Raw genomic sequence first — 20,131 nt, forward strand, 5'->3', positions numbered from 1 at the left:
GTGTGTGTGTGTGTGTGTGTGTGTGTGTGTGTGTGTGTGTGTGTGTGTGTGTGTGTTTGCGTGTTGCTCTAAGCTGGGTAGGGGCCACCCAGACCTGTACTGCATTGTGGCATTTCTGGTGTAAGCAGAGGTCACAAGTTCATCCCCATAGCCCAGATATAAAACACACACACACACACACACTCACGGGTGGGCTGGTGGCACCAACTCAGCATAGACCCAGAGTCAGAACACACACAACCCACCGGAGCTACGAAACACTAATTATAACTGTTACATGCCACCATCGTTAGTGGGTTTATAATTGAGTGCTGCGCGTACAGCAGAAATTCACTTTAGTACTTGAGTGGCAAACGCCTTTTGATCTGAGCACAACGACCCCCCCCCCCCCCCCTTTTGTGTTTCAATAACGAGTAGTCAGTGTGTGTGTGTATGTGCTTGCAGGTACAGTATTTGTGAGCTTCTGCTTATGTACTTGACAGTGTTTCAGTAGTGAAACAGCCTGAGTAGCTAAATCATTCAGCTTTAACATGTGGAGAGATTATCTCTTAACGTGGAGAGATTATCTCTGTAGCTGCAGGGGATTTTGATTCCTCAACAACACTGCTTCTTTTAAGACATCACCTTTTTTGGCAGAGCATCCCATGTCAGTGAGTCTTTTGGAATTTGTGAGGTCTCTCTCTCGCTGGTTAAAATGTACTGTAGCCTACTGCTGTTGCCATTTAAGCTGCTCTGCACAGACACAAAGGCCAGGAAGGCATGTCCCCCTGACCAATGACCTACTGTACTCTCTGCACGGTCAAGACTAGCATAGCTGACTAAGGTATTACACACGTTCTCACACAGAAACACAAACATACATTTTAGTAGAAGCTCTTATCCAGACCAATTTACAGTAGTGAGATCATACATTTTTCGTACTGGTTCCACGTGGGAATGGAACCCACAACCCTGGCGTTGCAAGCGCCATGCTATACCAACTGAGCCGCATGGGACCTGGGTTGATGGCACTGAGTCAGTGGACCCAGCACTGGGTGCATGCTGGGTAGGTGCCACCAGCCCAGCCCTCTACTGCATTTCTGGTGTTAGCTTCAGCTAATCTGACTGAGTTTCAAGCAGAGTTCATCCCCATAGCCCTGATATCACACACACACACACACACACGGAAATAGACTAACTTTGCAGAGCCCTTCTAAGAATGTAGAAGTTTATTATCAGTAGCTGCTGAATTATCCTCACTGTGCTGTAAGTGGTGCTGGTTTGTGTAGTGATTCTAATCAGGTTAAATTCCACATTCTTTTTTTCTCTGCGTGAAGCTGTCATTACTAAAATGCAGGTATTTCTCAGCTCATATTTCATGGGAATGCAAATGTTCTTGTTCATCGTCCCTTTTTTAACAACATGTTGGCTGTCATGGTTTGGCTTGATGGCACCCTATTCCCAGTAGTGCACTATCTAGGGAATAGGGTGCCATTTGGGATGCAGACTCTGTATCTAATTAGGCATGTCATGACTGGCAGATAAGATAGAGAATACCCATCAGACAGTCTGTCAGAGCAGCATGCCAAGTCAGGTGACCTCAACCCCTGCTACCTCTCTCTAACTTCTGTCGTCTTTTCTCTGTTCTCTCTATCTTTCTCCATTCTCTCCTTTTCCTTCTGCTTTCTGTCCAGATCTCTTTCTCTTCTTCATTTCATCTTCATCACCTCTCCCTTACCTGTTCTCCTTTCGCTCCACTCCTCCTACGTCTCTGTTTCCCCATTCTAGTCATCTCTGTCATCTCTGTCATCTCTATCATCTCTTTCCTCTTCCTGTATCTCTCTCTGCCCTTGTCTGTCCACCCGCCTGTCTGATTTTTTCTACCTCTCTCTCCTTCCTCCCTACAGCTTCCTCTCTCTCCTTCTCTCCATCTCTCTCTCCCTCTCTCCAGTCTGTTCGTCCGTCTGTCTGGCTGCTCTCTGTTCTGCCCTCCTTCCTCAATCTCTCTCTCTCTCCCTCCCTCTTTATCTCCCTCCCACTCTCCTCCCCAATTTTGTCAGTCTGCCTGACTGCTACCTGTTCTGCCCTATCTTTTTTCTCCCTCGGAATTCATCCCACGCTCACCTTCTCATCTCCTCCGTCTGTCTAACTGCATTCTATTCTCCCCATCTATCTCCTTCTCTCTCTCGCTCTGTCTCTCTGTCTCTCTCTCTGTGTCTCTGTGTCTCTCTGTCTCTCTCTCTGTGTCTCTCTGTCTCTCTCTCTGTGTCTCTCTGTCTCTCTCTCTGTGTCTCTCTGTCTCTCTCTCTGTCTCTCTCTGTGTCTCTGTCTCTCTCTCTCTCTCTCTCTCTCTCTCTCTCTCTCTCTCTCTCTCTCTCTCTCTGTGTCTATCTCTGTGTCTCTCTCTCCATCTCCTTCTCTCTCTCTCTGTCTATTAGTGTCTCCGTCTCGCTCTCTCTTTCTCTCTGTGTCTCTCTCTCTCTCTCCCCCACTCTTAATTTCCCCTCTCTTTCTCTCTCTCCTCCCCTGTCTCTCTGTCCATCTGCCTGACGTGTCTCTGTTCTGTCTTGCTAGGAGATGATGACCAGTCTGATAAGCGAGACCCCAGATCACCCTATTCCTTTTCTCATCAATCACCTGCAGACCAAGCAAGGCAGCCCCGGCAAGCTGCACAGAACACTGTCGGGCTCTGCCGCACTGTGGGCCCAGAGCTCTGCAGGTAGGAACACACACACACACACACACACACACACACACACACACACACACACACACACACACACACACACACACACACACACACACACACACACACACACACACACACAAACACACACACACAAACACACACACACAGATGCTCACATAATGTGCTATATTATACGTACATGCATATGCACACAATCACGCACACATGTACCGAACATACAGTGCCTTCGGAAAGTATTCAGACCCTTTCACTTGTACCCCATTTTGTTACGTTACAGCCTTATTCTAAAATGGATTGTATAATTTTTCCCCCTCATCAATCTACACACAATACCCCATAATGACAAGCAAAACACGTTTTTAGAAATGTTTGCAAATGTATAAAAAAAAAAAAATATCACATTGACATACAGTACCAGTCAAAAGTTTGATCTGATGCATCAGTCTCCTTCTTGGTCAAATAGCCTGTATACAACCTGGAGGTGTGTTGAGTCATTGTCCTGTTGAAAAACACATGATAGTCTATCACTGCAGAATGCTGTGGTAGCCATGCTGGTTAAGTGTGCCTTGAATTCTAAATAAATCACTGACAGTGTCACCAGCAAAGCACCCCCACACCATCACACCTCCTCCTCCATGCTTTACGGTGGGACATACACACGCGGAGATCATCCGTTCACCCACACTGCATCTCACAAAGACACAGCGGTTGGAACCAAAAATCTAAAATTTGAACTCATCAGACCAAAGGACAGATTTCTACCTAGTCTAATGTCCATTGCTCGTGTTTCTTGGCCCAAGCAAGTATCTTCTTCTTATTGGTGCCCTTTAGTAGTGGTTTCTTTGCAGCAATTCGACCATGAAGGCCTGATTCACACAGTCTCCTCTGAACAGTTGATGTTGAGATGTGTCTGTTACTTGAACTCTGTGAAGCATTTAATTGGGCTGCAATTTCTGAGGCTCGTAACTCTAGTGAACTTATCCTCTGCAGTAGAGGTAACTCTGGGTCTTCATTCCTGTGGCGGTCCTCATGAGAGTCAGTTTCACCATAGCGCTTGATGGTTTTTGCGACTGCACTTGGAAAAAACGTTCAAAGTTCTGTAAATTTTTTCTGGATTGACTGACCTTCATGTCTTAAAGTAATGATGGACTGTCGTTTCTCTTTGCTTATTTGAGCTGTTCTTGCCATAATATGGAATTGGTCTTTTACCAAATAGGGCTATCTTCTGTATACCACCCCTACCTTGTCACAACACAACTGATTGGCTCAAACGCATTAAGAAGGAAAGAAATTCCCACAAATTAACTTTTAACAAGGCCCACCTGTTAATTGAAATGCATTTCAGGTGACTACCTCATGAAGCTGGTTGAGAGAATGCCAAGAGTGTGCAAAGCTGTCATCAGGGCAAAGGGTGGCTACTTTGAAGAATCTCAAATATAAAATATATTTAGATTTATTTAACACTTTTTTGATTACTACATGATTCCATATGTGTTATTTCATAGTTTTGATGTCTTCACTATTATTCTACAATGTAGAAAATAGGATAAATAAAGAAAAGCCCTTGAATGAGTAGATGTGTCCAAACCTTTGACTGGTACTGTGAGTATTCAGACCCTTTACTCAGTACTTTGTTGAAGCACCTTTGGCAGCGGTTACAGCCTCGAGTCTTCTTGGGTATGATGCTACAAGCTTGGCACACCTGTATTTGAGGAGTTTCTCACATTCTTCTCTGCAGATCCTCTCAAGCTCTGTCAGGTTGGATGGGGAGCGTCGCTGCACAGCTATTTCCAGGTCTCTCCAGAAATGTTAGATCGGATTTAAGTCCGGCCTCTGGCTGGGCCACTCAAGCCACTCCTGCGTTGTCTTGTCTGTGTGCTTAGGTTTGTTGTCCTGTTGGAAGGTGAACCTTCACCCCAGTCTGAGGTCCTGAGCACTCTGGAGCAGGTTTTAATCAAGGATCTCTCTGTACTTTGCTTTGTTCATCTCCTCCCAGCAGAGAGTAAAGGACGTCGTGACTTCAGGAGTTATGAGAAGCCCTGGCAGATCCATCCTAAGAAACCCAAGAAGTCTAAGAGTGATCTGGCTGTGTCTAACATCTCCCCTCCCTCACCAGAGTCCAAGTCCCGTGAGTGTATCTGTATTTGAATGCTGTATATCTGTGAGAGCCTCTGTATCTCCCTTCTCTAGTCCAACAGACTGTAGTAGAGGTTTGGATAGGAACCGTTCACCCTTTACGTTGATACCTGCTGTACCCTAAGTATTCACCTCATTGCTTTCAGTCTTCCCTTTTATACACCTATATAACCTTTAACAGTCCTGTCAGTACCTCTGTCATTACAAATTGATGTCGGAACCTCTCGGCAGCAGATGTAGCAGGTGCCAATCCTGCCTGTCTTTTCTGAACAAAGTCCATCGACAGTAATACAAATACCCAAAAGCTTCTTTGCTTTTGGTGTGACAGACAGACACATCAGGTCTTAGTGAAGGTGGTGTCACGGCACAGCGCTTACAATCTCCCCTAAACTCCAGCAAGCTGAACTACAGGGTTGAGTAGGAACAGTTCATCCATTGCATTGATACCTGTTGTACCCCAATTATTCACCTCATTAGTTTCAATCTCCCCTTTTAATTGAATGTAATTTCCCATTAAATTAGTCATGGTTAACTGTGCTAGAGCCAGATGAGTACACTACCGGAGGGTCTATAGCACAGATAACTGGGGGGATGGAATCTGAACGAGCGAGAGAGAGAGAGATGGGTCAGAGAGAAAAAGAGATAGAGATGGAGAGAGAGCGAGAAACTTCAATAATTCAGTATTGCTCTCTGTCTCTGCCAGTCCCAGGCTATTTCAGGCTGTGGTCAGACCATTGCTCAGGAGGAAATGAATGTGAGGATCTGTCTCTATCTCTGTGTCTGTGTGTCTACCCTGGTGGCCCTGATTCTGAAGCTTTTCCAATATAAAACACTATACCTTAACCGGCAGTAAAGAGACAGAGCTGTGCTCCTCTCAAAGCTGCACCAGAATATAATGGGAGATGTTTTTTAAATATTTAATATATTGGTGGCCCCAGCGGGAATCAAACACACAATCCTGACATTTCAAGCTCCATGCCTTACTAACTGAGCCACAAGGATACCTTCTTAAACGATGTGCATTTCACTCATGAAACATACACCGAGTGTACAAAACATTATGAACACCTGCTTTTTTCCAATGATGGATTGACCAGGTGAAAGTTAGGATCCCTTATTGATGTCACTTGTTAAATCCACTTCAATCAGTGTAGATGAAGGGGAGGAGACAGGTTAAAGAAGTATTTTTAAGCCTTGAGACAATTGAGACATGGATTGTGTACGTGTGCCATTCTGAGAGTGTATGGGCAAGACAAAAGATTGAAGTGCCATTGAACGGGGGGGGGTTCTTAATGTTTTGTACACTCAGTGTACATGAAACATACATAGGATATCTGTATTTGACTTATAGTAACTTATAAAAGAACTGAGCTTTCTCTATGTAAGGGTGCTCTACTGTATTCTGCTCCACATGCAGGCTTACATCCACTATCAGAGAGATATTAGACCTTTGGACTGTGGTAGTAACGGAAAGACAGAGAAGGGGTTGAATGGAGCTGAAGGGTGGGACTAATAACAACAAGATACCAAATGTAAAACATACGGGGTCTGTAAAGTGTATATAGGTTCAGAACTTTTATAACATAGCACAGTGACAAATATATGGCAAATCAAACTGGATGGACATCAGAAATAGAGGAAGGCCAGAACAAAAACAAACATAATATAACTATTGTAAAATACATTGTGTCTGTAAAATGTATATAGTATGTATAAGCTGGAAGTAGAAGCCTCAGTGTTGTTGTCCATTAGTTTAACTCCAATTAGGGGAGGGGTGGAAGGGTTAGGGGAAAATAATAAAGGAAAATATATTTCAAAAAGATAGGTATATTTATATATATATATGCTTGTTTATATATGTATATATGTTAAGGGTGTGTACTGGAGGTGAAGTCAGGTGCAGGAGAGCAGAGTGTAGTGAACAGGCACACTTTTTATTCCGGTCCAATGAAAGCACAAAAGTACATAAATGTGCCCAAACACGGAACATAGACAAAAAGTATGGCGCGTAACAATACCCACATAACATAAATACAATTTCACACAAAGACATGGAGGGTAACAGAGGAATAAATACATGCAGTGTGATTAGGCAATGAAAACCAGGTGTGTATGGAACAAGACAAAACAAATGGAAATATGAAAAATGGAGCGGCGATGGCTAGAAAGCCGGTGACGTCGATCGCCGAATGCCGCCCGAACAAGGAGAGTAGCCGACTTTGGCGGAAGTCGTGACAATATATGTACAGTCAAAAGTTTTGAGAATTACACAAATATTAATTTTCACAAAGTCTGCTGCTTCAGTTTGTATGATGGCAATTTTCATATACTCCAGAATGTTATGAAGAGTGATCAGATGAAAGTCCCTCTTTGCCATGGAAATGAACTGAATCCCCCCCCAAAACATTTCCACTGCATTTCAGCCCTGCCACAAAAGGACCAGCTGACATCATGTCAGTGATTCTCTTGTTAACACAGGTGTGAGTGTTGATGAAAACAAGGCTGGAGATCACTCTGTCATGCTGATTGAGTTCGAATTACAGACTGGAAGCTTCAAAAGGAGGGTGGTGCTTGGAATCATTGTTCTTCCTCTGTCAGCCATGGTTACCTGCAAGGAAACACGTGCCATCATCATTGCTTTGCACAAAAAGGGCTTCACAAGCAAGGATATTTCTGCCAGTAAGATTGCACCTAAATCAACCATTTATCGGATCATCAAGAACTTCAAGGAAACGGTTCAATTGTTGTGAAGAAGGCTTCAGGGTGCCCAAGAAAGTCCAGCAAACGCCAGGACCGTCTCCTAAAGTTGATTCAGCTGTGGGATCGGGGCACCACCAGTACAGAGCTTGCTCAGGAATGGCAGCAGGCAGGTGTGAGTGCATCTGCACGCACAGTGAGGCGAAGACTTTTGGAGGATGGCCTGGTGTCAAGAAGGGCAGCAAAGAAGCCACTTCTCTCCAGGAAAAACATCAGGGACAGACTGATATTCTGCAAAAGGTACATGGATTGGACTGCTGAGGACTGGGGTAAAGTCATTTTCTCTGATGAATCCCCTTTCCGATTGTTTGGGGCATCCGGAAAAAAGCTTGTCCGGAGAAGACAAGGTGAGCGCTACCATCAGTCCTGTGTCATGCCAACAGTAAAGCATCCTGAGACCATTCATGTGTGGGGTTGCTTCTCAGCCAAGGGAGTGGGCTCACTCACAATTTTGCCTAAGAACACAGCCATGAATAAAGAATGGTACCAACACATCCTCTGAGAGCAACTTCTCCCAACCATCCAGGAACATTTGGTGACGAACAATGCCTTTTCCAGCATGATGGAGCACCTTGCCATAAGGCAAAAGTGATAACTAAGTGGCTCGGGGACCAAAACATCGATATTTTGGGTCCATGGCCAGGAAACTCCCCAGACCTTAATCTCATTGAGAACTTGTGGTCAATCCTAAAGAGGCGGGTGGACAAACAAAAACCCACAAATTCTGACAAACTCCAAGCATTGATTATGCAAGAATGGGCTGCCATCAGTCAGGACGTGGCCCAGAAGTTAATTGACAGCATGCCAGGGCGGATTGCAGAGGACTTGAAAAAGAAGGGTAACACTGCGAATATTGACTCTTTGCATCAACTTCATGTAATTGTCAATAAAAGCCTTTGACACTTATGAAATGTATTTAATACTTCATTTTTCCATAGTAACATCTGACAAAAATGTCTAAAAAGACTGAGGCAGCAAACTTTGTGAAAATTAATTTTTGTGTCATTCTCAAAACTTTTGGCCACGACTATATATATATATAAATATATATATTTACCCCAAAAATGTATGGGGGATTGGAAATAATGCAGACAAATACATTGATGGAAGCAACAATCTATCCGCAATATTAAAGCTGATCCACCCCGTAAAAAAAAAAGACAGAGAGCAAGAGAGAGAGAGAGAGAGAGAGAGAGAGAGAGGAGGAGGGTGGAAACTGTTTAGCCTCCCCTCTCATCCTGATATGAACCTTGAACATGTGATATCCTGTATGACGGGAAATGAAACTTAAAAGCAGACCCTCATTCGTTTGCATATTGCCTAAACGACACACCATTGTCAAAACTTCATCTCGAACTGTTCTAAAGTAATCTGTTGAATCACTCTTACCTTATCTGTACCCTGAGATCAACATCACCTCGACAACATTAGGTAAGTAATCGTGATCATACTTGATAAGTTTTACATTTTGGTTTCAATATTCCGACTCTGCATTTTGGTTATTTTTGTAATCTGTTGATGAGCAGTTTGTTTAGGATGTCCTTTACCTTGACTATTTTAAGTCTCTTAAATCCTCTCTGTAAAATGTGCATATGATCAAAGAGTAGGTCACCAACAAAAAAGCTAAACAATTGAATGAATGCATACAATGACATTTTCATGTAATCATTTTGCACCTTACAGTTTTTGTTTATAATGTTGTGAAAATAATGGGGATTTGTTACTGTCACCCATGGAAGTTAAGCTACATATGTAGGAGTTTAATTTGAGCCAGTTTGCTACAGCAGCAAAATAATCCTGCAGCAACAGGAAATTTGAATTATGTGGATTAAAGTAATTGGACAATTTTGTAGGTGTCGATAAATTATTTGTTACGGGAAATCAAGTCTGAAATGTCAAAGTGGAAATTACAAACTTTAGATGCCTTTTTAAAACTCAAATACACTACAAGTTTACATTTCCTGCTGTGAAGGAAAATTCTCAGCAACAAAGAAGTTAGCCAAAATATCGTGTGAACAGACCTTTGATGGGGGAGGTGATCAAAGTAAAAACAAAGCCACACTCACTCACCACATATTGTAGGGTAAACAAGCTAGAACCACAGATGAAAGGGAGGCAGTAAAAGTATCGTTGCTAGAATCACTACTGTGGTGGTCTATGTCAGTTGATCATCCCAAATGTAGATGAATCAGCTAGTTAGTTATGCTTTCAAAACAAGCTAACTAGTCTTTACTTGATTTAAGTCTGTTCTGCTGCTGACAAACAGTCAAACTGCAGTTGCCCTTTTTCCTGTCCCTGACCCTGAGACGACACATGGTAGCAACCGAAAGTAACCTACTACTGGCAGTAATCATTTCAAACTCACCACCCGGCGCTGTAGATCACTCGTCCATGCAGGTTGAAGGGTGGGGGAGGGGACTTTTTTCAAGATTCATGAGTTTATGAGAACATCTAGATTGATGGGCAATTTGTTACATTTAAAGTAACAAGAGAGAAAATAAATTAGTTTAAAAAACACCACCAATCTAAAGGGCACTTTTTAATAGTAGGGACAAAGGGCAGGTGCTCCAGTGCCCCTTAGACGCTATCTGTGCATGTGCCTGACTGGCCATATCATTAGGGTTTAGTACCTCTCTCACATCGCTGACAGTCCTGTCTTCTTTACAGCAGCATTTACACAACCATGTGGGCAGAAGATGACTTCACTCTTCCCTCTGGGGTAGTGCGACTGGGCCTATCTGAACCACAAGATGGCAAAACCTACGTCATGTACCACGGCACCGCTAAGCAGGCGGCAGAGAAGATTAGGGTCTCTGGTTTTCGTCAGTCTCCTGGTGGCATGTTGGGACGTGGAGTGTACCTCAGCCGAGACCTGCAGAAGGCAAGCAGGTACCCCCTGGACCTTCCTGAAAATCAGAGGGTTGTCATCCGAGTCAAAGTCAGTGTGGGCAAGGTGAAAAGAATTGACGGTCAGTATCATCCTCTGCGGACATCCTGGCATGAGAACGGTTACGACACCGCCTGGGTTCCTCCTAACTGTGGTATGGTGAAGAGTGGTCTAGAAGAGGACTGTGTCTGGGACCCAAACCGCATCACTGTCTTAGGTACCATCCAGCCTAATATGCAACAGCCCCAGGGTCATTCACGCTGGTGATGAAGGGTGGATAATGTGTAACAATATGAAGAGAAAAATACATTGAATGTATTTCAACAGTATGTCATTTAGTCTCATTGACTAAAACAGTTGATTTTGACCAATAAATTGTTACAACAATAAACCGTCATCTCTTGTTATGTCATTGATCAACATTCCATTCTCATGACTTTTCCCATGCCATGACAGAGAGAACATTTACAAGAAAACGAAACTATGGTAGCTCACCTTCTCCTGACTGCAGGGCGAGGTCTAAGAGATCAAGATAAAAGCAGATAATCTATTAATATACTGTAGTTACAATGATTATGGGTGAATCACTCTATTCATTTCAACAAACAACAAAATAAACAAAACAATGAACATTTAGTGAAAATAATATTTGTACCTATTGCTTACTTTGAGCAATGAAATATATTAAACAGCAGAAAAGCCAGAATAGATGTTTTCTCTCCATAGGAAGACAAGTAGTGTGTTTATTATGTATCTTGTTGGTGAGAGTTTATTGCAGGGTAACCGTGCACTTCAAAACAGGCTAGAAATCATGAACATTACGGCACCACAATCTCATCTTTTATAATAATATTTAATAGCTTCATCTCCCAGGAAATAAACTCATCAGCAGTTCACATACATGTGTATTATTATTCAACGTACCTTAATTTATACTTTTTAACACATTTAATATTTCATTCTGTTCCTTGTTTGTTTCTAGTCCTTCTATGCTACTGTTACAGTTGACCATTACAATGGAATGAAGGAGAAAAATAGATAGAGAGGAAGGAAGGAGAGGAAAGAACAGCAAAGAATAAACATGCCTCTGTTAAATTGTGTGTGTCACTCATGTTGGAAATTAATTTACGTAAAATAACAAATAACATCCTCCTATTCTTCCTCAAAACAAAATGTCAAAAGGTAGATTACATACCTTTGTACTCTCCAGGTGTATAAATGTAACATGGATATCCCCCTACTGTAGAACACTTCTAGTAATCCAGTGTATTTCAGTCATGAAACATATACATGAAACATGCATAACAGATGGTATCTCTGTATCTTTGTAGAACACGTCTAGTACTGTACTTTACACAGATGGCTGATGCAATTCAAAGTATTCATCCATACAGTAGTGATGTTCAGAGATACAACACAGTACAGTGATGTATGCAGGAGCAGCACTCACTTCTCAGGAACATAGAAGGACAGAATCCATCAAACTATTGTGTATAACATAACAAAAACAAGGTCGTGATTTGGATAAACAAGTTCCTAAAATGTTAAAATACTGTGTTTCACCAGTACTGTACAGTTGTTTGTTTATGTCTGACATTATGAAAAGAAAATACATTGAATGTATATCAACAGTATGTAATTTAGATTAATTTACTAAGACAACAGCTGATTTTGACCAATAAATTAATACAACAATAAACTGTCATTTCTTGTTATGACATCGATCAACATTCCATTCTCATGACTTTTCCTATGTCATGACAGAGAACATTTACAAGAAATCAAAACTACAGTAGCTCACCTTCTCCTGACTGCAGGGTGAGGTCTAAGAGATCAAGATAAAAGCAGATAATCTATTAATATACTGTAGGTACAATGATTATGGGTGAATCACTCTATTCATTTCAACAACCAACAAAATTAACAAAACAATGAACATTTAGTGAAAATAATATTTGTACCTATTGCTTACTTTGAGCAATGAAATATGTTAAACAGCAGAAAAGCCAGAATAGATGTTTTCTCTCCGTAGGAAGACAAGTAGTGTGTTTATTATGTATCTTGTTGGTGAGCGTTTATTGCAGGGTAAACGTGCACTTCAAAACAGGCTAGAAATTTTATAATAATAATTAATAGCTTCATCTCCCAGGTAATAAAGGCATCAACATACGGTTTACATGTCTATTATTATTCAACTTACTGTTAAAATCAAATCAAATGTTATTGCAGGTCTAGCGAAATGCTTGTGCTTCTAGCTCTGACAGTGCAGTAGTATCTAACAAGTAATATCTAACAGTTTCACAACGTATTCCCAAAATACACGTAGATCTAAGTAGGAATGGATTAAGAATATAAATATACATGTCAGAGCGGTACTGGACTAAGATAGTGGAATATTATAGAATACAGTATATACAACTGTACATATTAGATGGGTGATGCAATAATTACAAACAATTAAAGTGACTAAGATACCGTAGAACAGTATAGAGTACAGTTTACACATATGAGATGAGTAATGCAAGATACGGAGACATTATTAAAGTGGCTAGTGTTTCATTTCCTTAAAGTGGCCAGCAATTCCTAATCTCTGTCTATGGGCAGCAGCCTCCGATGTCCCGGAGATGGCTTTTTAACAGTCAGTGGTGTAGTATAAAATATAATACACTATATACAAATGAAATGGGTGATGCAGTATGTAAACACAATTTAAAAGTGACTAGGATAACGTAGAATAGTGTGGAGTGCAGTTTATACATATGAGATGAGTAATGCTAGATACAGAACCTTATTCAAGTGGCTAGTGATTCCTAATCTATGTCTATCTGATTTCCTAGTGATGGCTGTTTAACAGCCATTAACATACAGTACATGTGTAATATTTAATTCCTTCTTTGTTTCTAGTATTTCTATGCTACTGTTACAGTTGACTATTACAATTGAAAGAGATTGGAAGAAGAAGAGAAAAATAGATAGAAAGAGGAATGAAGGAAATGGAGGAAGGAAGGAACAGCAAAGACTAAACATGCCTCTGCAAACTTGTGTGTGTTAAGACACCGTGTGACTCATGCAGTCAATTCTTTCACACTAAATAACAACAGATAAAATCATCTTATTCTTCCTCAAAACAAAATGTCAAAAAGTTAGATTAGTAACCTGGGTACTCTCCAGGTGTATAAATGTAACATGGATATCCCCCTACTGTAGAATACTTCTAGTAATCCAGTGTATTTCAGTCATGAAACATACATGAAACATGCATAACACATGGTATCTCTGTATCTTTGTAGAACACGTCTAGTACTGTACTTTACACAGATGGCTGATGCAATTCAAAGTAGTCATCCATACAGTAGTGATGTTCAGAAATACAACACTGTTCTAGAAAGATGACTTTCTAGAACATTTAGTAGTGTCCCTGCTTTCACCCACCCATTTCCTGCTGTATTTCAGATCATTTCAAAGTGATGTATTTTTCATAAGGACCTAATACTGTATGTCCTGATGAATATAGATCTCTCTCCATTATCGTCAGACAGTAAAGTCTACTAACAGAACTGCTCATGTAATCCAAAACTCTGTTTGTGTGTGTTTGTGTGTATGTTTGTGTGTTTGTGTGTGTTTGTGTGTGTTTGATGGATTATTTACTACAGATGTCGGATCTTTACTTGATAATTTTTTTGTTGCTGAGAATTTTCCTGCTGCATAAAATGAGCCCCGTGAGTCCCTGAAAAAGAGCAGTTCTCCTTCTCTCCATGCTGGGCATTCGAGTTTATAGGCTCACGGTTCGCCATCAAATGAATGTTGTCTCTTGCTCGCTCAAACGCTAGGCCTAGGTCCTATTTCTGTAACATTCAAATGTACAAAAATGTATCTGAAAAGCAGCCAGACACATCATCAACCATCATTTTACACAGCTTAATAACAATATAGATATTGGTCCCCACTAGCCTACGATATACAAGTGTGAAGTGTATGGTAAGGTCAGAATTAAGTTCAATTGTGGCCTCCATTCTGCTGTTTTTCTCTCGGTTCCTGAAGCTTTTCCAATATCCAATACTATTTCTCAACTGCCAGTCTGGCATTGAAGAGACAGAGCTGTGCTCCTCTCTACACCAGAATATAATGGGTTGAGATACACCTTTACAGGCTCTTGCCATTTAGCAGATGCTTTTTTCTGTGCAAATATTGGTGTTGGTGGCCATAACTGGAATAAAACCTACAATCCTGGCGTTCCAAGTGAAACTCCCTCCATGACCACAGTCTTAGTGGATTTCAGTCATGAAACATACATAGGATCTCTGCATCTGAGAGAGAGAGAGAGGAGGGTGTAAACTATTAGTAAATCTGTCCCCTTTCATCCTTATATGTACCTTGGTCATGTGATAACCTGTTTGATGGGAATCAAAATGTACAACTAGAACCTCATTTGTTTGCATATTAACCGCACGTCATTGTCATGACTTCCTCTAGAACTGGTAGAAAGTCATCCGTTGAATCACTCTACCTAACCTGTACGCTGAGATCAACATAATCTAGACATCCAGATCTGTCATTAGTTAAGTACTTTATCCAACTAATCTTGAACTTTCCATTCTCATGACTTTTCCTATGCCATGACAGAGAGAACATTTACAAGAAAACGAAACTATGGTAGCTCACCTTCTCCTGACTGCAGGGCGAGGTCTAAGAGATCAAGATAAGAGCAAATAGTCCATATATCAATATACTGTAGTTACAATGATTATGGGTGAATCACTCTATTCATTTCAACAAACAAAATAAACAAAACAATGAACATTTAGTGAAAATAATATTTGTACCTATTGCTTACTTTGAGCAATGAAATATATTAAATAGCAGAAAAGCCAGAATAGATGTTTTCTCTCCATAGGAAGACAAGTAGTGTGTTTATTATGTATGTTGTTGGTGAGAGTTTATTGCAGGGTAACCGTGCACTTCAAAACAGGCTAGAAATCATGAACATTACGGCACCACAATCTCATATTTTATAATAATATTTAATAGCTTCATCTCTCAGGTAATAAGGGCATCAACATACGGTTTACATGTATATTATTATTCAACATACTGTTAACATACAGTACATGTGTCATATGTCATTCCCCGTTTGTTTCTAGTCTTTCTATGCTACTGTTACAGTTGACCATTACAATGGAAAGAAGAAGAGAAAAATAGATAGAGAGGAAGGAAGGAAAGGGAGGAGAGGAAAGAACAGCAAAGACTAAACATGCCTCTGCTAACTTGTACAGTATGTGAGTTAAGACACCTTGTGACTCATGCAGTAAATTAATTTACACTAAACAGATAAAATCCTCCTATTCTTTCTCAAAACAAAATGTCAAAAAGGTAAATTACGTACCTGTGTACTCGCCAGTGTTGCCCCTACTGTGAATACTTCTAGTAATCCAGTGTATTTCAGTCATGAAACATACTGTACATGAAACATGCATAACACATGGTATCTCTGTATCTTTGTAGAACACGTCTAGTACTGTACTTTACAGATGGCTGATGAAATTCAAAGTAGTCATCAATACAGTAGTGATGTTCAGAGATGCAACACAGTACAAATCAAATCAAATCGTATTTGTCACATGCGCTGAATACAACAGGTGTAGACCTTACAGTGAAATGCTTACTTACAAGCCCTTAACCAACAATGCTTTAAGAAGTTCAGAAAAAATATTGTTAAATAAAAAATGGAAAATAAAAGTATAAAATAATTCAACGGCAGCAGTAAAATAAAATAGCGAGGCTATATACAGGGGGTACCGGTATAGAGTCAATGTGCGTGGGCACCGGTTAGTCGAGGTAATTGAGGTAATATGTACATGTAGGTAGAGTTGAAGTGACTATGCATAGATAATTAACAGAGAGTAGCAGTAGCGTAAAAGAGGGGTCTAGGTAGCCCTTTTGGTATGCTGTTCAGGAGTCTTATGGCTTGGGGGTAGAAGCTGTTAGGATGCCTTTTCGACCAAGACTTGGCGCTTCGGTACCGCTTGCCGTGCGGTAGCAGAGAGAACAGTCTATGACTAGGGTGGCTGGAGTCTTTGAGAATTTTTAGGGCCTTCCTCTGACACCACCTGGTATAGAGGTCCTGGATGGCAGGAAGCTTAGCCCCAGTGATGTACTGTACGCACTATCCTCTGTAGTGCCTTGCGGTCGGAGGCCGAGCATTTGCCATACCAGGCAGTGATGCAACAGGTCAGGATGTTCTCGATCGTGCAGCTGTAGAACCTTTTGAGGATCTGAGGACCCATGCCAAATATTTTCAGTCTCCTGAGGGGGAATAGGTTTTGTTGTGCCCTCTTCATGACTGTGCATGGAACCATGTTAGACCATGTTAGTTTGTTGGTTATGTGGACACCAAGAAACTTGAAGCTCTCAACCTGCTCCACTACAGCCCCGTCGATGAGAATGGTAGCGTGCTCGGTCCTCCTTTTCCTGTAGTCCACAATCATCTCCTTTGTCTTGATCACGTTGAGGGACAGGCTGTTGTCCTGGCACCACACGGCCAGGTCTCTGACCACCTCCCTATAGGCTGTCTCGTTGTTGTCGGTGATCAGGCCTACCACTGTTGTGTTATCGGCACACTTAATGATGGTGTTGGAGTCGTGCCTGGCCGTGCAGTCATGAGTGAACCGGGAGTACAGGAGAGGACTGAGCACACACCCCTGATGGGCCCCCGTGTTGAGGATTAGCGTGGCGGATGTGTTGTTACCTACCCTTACCACCTGGGGGCAACCCATCAGGAAGTCCAGGATCCATTTGCAGACGGAGGAGTTTAGCCCCAGGGTCCTTAGCTTAGTGATGAGCTTTGAGGGCACTATTGTGTTGAACACTGAGCTGTGATGTATGCAGGAGCAGCACTCACTTCTCAGGAACATAGAAGGGCAGAATCCATCAAACTATTTTGTGTATAACATAACAAAAACAAGGTTGTTTTTTGGATGAAGTAAAAAAAAATCTTATATTTGGATAAGCAAGTCTCTATAATGTTCAAATACTGGGTTTCACCAGTACTATACGGTTGTTTGTTTGTTTGTTTACGTGTGAAATTATGAAAATAAAAATACATTGAATGTATTTCAAAAGTATGTAATTTAGACTAATTTACTACAACAGTTGATTTTGGCCAATAAATTGTTACAACAATAAACCGTCATCTCTTGTTATGTCATTGATCAACATTCCATTCTCATGACTTTTCCTATGCCATGACAGAGAGAACATTTACAAGAAAACAAAACTACGGTAGCTCGCCTTTTCTCCTGACTCCAGGGTGAGGTCTAAGAGATCAAGAAAAAATATGATAATCTATTTATTAATATACTGTAGGTACAATGATTATGGGTGAATCACTCTATTCATTTCAACAAACAAAATAATAGTCATTTGTGTAAATAATATGTGTCACGTTCCTGACCTGTTTTTCCTTTTTCTTGTATTATTTTAGTTGGTCAGGGCGTGAGTTGGGGTGGGTTGTCGATGTGTTATTTCTATGTTGGGATGTTTGTGTTCGGGCCGGGTATGATTCTCAATCAGAGACAGCTGTCAATCGTTGTCCCTGATTGAGAATCATACTTAGGCAGCCTGGGATTCACGTGTGTTTTGTGGGTGTTTGTATCTCGTGTCTGTATTCGTGCCACACGGGACTGTTTGTCGGTTCGTTTCTCTTTTGTCATTTTTGTTTCATTAGTGTTCCGGTTATTTTTATTAATAAATAAACATGGACACAAACCACTCCGCATATTGGTCTGATCCTTTTCGCCTCTCCTCCTCGTCCGAGGAGGAGGATTACGACGACCGTTACAATATGTGTGCCTATTGCGTACATTGAGCAGTAAAATATGTTCAATACCAGCTAGAAATCATGATCATCACGGCAGCACAATCTCATCTTTTATAATAATATTTAATAGCTTCATCTCCCAGGAAATAAAGGCATCAACATACGGTTAACATACAGCACATGTGTAATATGTAATTTCTCGTTTGTTTCTAGTCTTTCTATGTCACTGTTACAGTTGACGATTATAATGGAAAGAAGAGAAAAATAGATAGAGGAAGGAAAGAGCAGAAAGAACAGCAAAGACTAAACATGAGTCTGCTAACTTGTGTGTGTTAAGACACCGTGTGAATCATGTAGGCAATTAATTTACACTAAAAAACAGATAAAATCCTCTTATTCTTCCTCAAAACAAAATGTCAAAAAGGTAGATTACATACCTGTGTACTCTCCAGGTTTATAAACTTAACATGGATATCCCCCTACTGTAGAACACTTCTAGTAATCCAGTGTATTTCAGTCATGAAACATATACATGAAACATGCATAACACATGGTATCTCTGTATCTTTGTAGAACACGTCTAGTACTGTACTTTACACAGATGGCTGATGCAATTCAAAGTATTCATCCATACAGTAGTGATGTTCAGAGATACAACACAGTACAGTGATGTATGCAGGAGCAGCACACTTCTCAGGAACATAGAAGGACAGAATCCATCAAACTAGTTTTAGATTACTGCTTCAGATGACTTTCTACTGTATGTCCCGATGAATATAGATCTCTCTCCATTATCGTCAGACAGTAAAGTCTACTAACAGAACTGCTCATGTAATCCAAAACTCTGTTTGTGTGTGTTTGATGGATTATTACTACAGATGTCAGATCTTTACTTGATTTTTTTTTGTTGCTGAGAATTTTCCTGCTGCATCAAATGAGCCCCGTGAGTCCCTGATAAAGAGCAGTTCTCCTTCTCTCCATGCTGGGCATTCGAGTTAATAGGATCACGGTTCGCCATCAAATGAATGTTGTCTCTTGCTCGCTCAAACGCTAGGCCTAGGTCCTATTTCTGTAACATTCAAATGTACAAAAATGTATCTGAAAAGCAGCCAGACACATCATCAACCATCATTTTACACAGCTTAATAACAATATAGATATTGGTTTCCACTAGGCTACGATTTACAAGTGTGAAGTGTATGGTAAGGTCAGAATTAAGTTCAATTGTGGCCTTCACTCTGCTGTTTTTCTCTCGGTTCCTGAAGCTTTTCCAATATCCAACACTATTTCTCAACTGCCAGTCTGTCATTGAAGAGACAGAGCTGTGCTCCTCTCTACACCAGAATATAATGGGTGGAGATACACCTTTACAGGCTCTTGCCATTTCGCAGATGCTTTTTTCTGTGCAAATAATGGTATCGGTGGCCCAGCAGTAATCAAACCCACAATCCTGGCGTTCACAATTACAAAGTGAATAAGATAACATAGAATAGTGTGGAGTGCAGTTTATACAAATGAGATGAGTAATGCTAGATACAGAACATTATTCAAGTGGCTAGTGATTCCTAATCTATGTCTATAGGACGCCGCCTCGGATTTGGTAGTGATGGCTGTTTAGCGGGAAGAAAATCCACAATCCTGGCGTTCCAAGTGAAACGCCCTACATGCCCACAGGATACCCTAATCCTATTTGGAGTCCATTGTTTGTGTCTTAGTGGATTTCAGTCATGAAACATACATAGGATCTCTGCATCTGAGAGAGAGAGAGAGGAGGGTGTAAACTATTAGTAAATCTGCCCCCTTTCATCCTTATATGTACCTTGGTCATGTGATAACCTGTTTGATG

The 20,131-nt window shown here is 41.0% G+C and overlaps 1 protein-coding gene across 1 annotated transcript in view; it reads left to right on the plus strand.

Moving 5' to 3' along the window:
• The window catches only part of c7h8orf34 (chromosome 7 C8orf34 homolog), a 175,516-nt gene that overhangs the window by 35,567 nt on the left and 119,818 nt on the right, over positions 1-20,131 (plus strand). Inside the window, exons 2-3 of the mRNA XM_038997241.1 lie at positions 2,554-2,698; positions 4,689-4,817. Of these exons, the coding sequence (XP_038853169.1) occupies positions 2,554-2,698; positions 4,689-4,817 (274 nt within the window). The remainder of the gene's footprint in view (positions 1-2,553; positions 2,699-4,688; positions 4,818-20,131) is intronic.

Source organism: Salvelinus namaycush, chromosome 7 (genome assembly GCF_016432855.1).
Source record: "Salvelinus namaycush isolate Seneca chromosome 7, SaNama_1.0, whole genome shotgun sequence".
Taxonomy (NCBI): domain Eukaryota; kingdom Metazoa; phylum Chordata; class Actinopteri; order Salmoniformes; family Salmonidae; genus Salvelinus; species Salvelinus namaycush.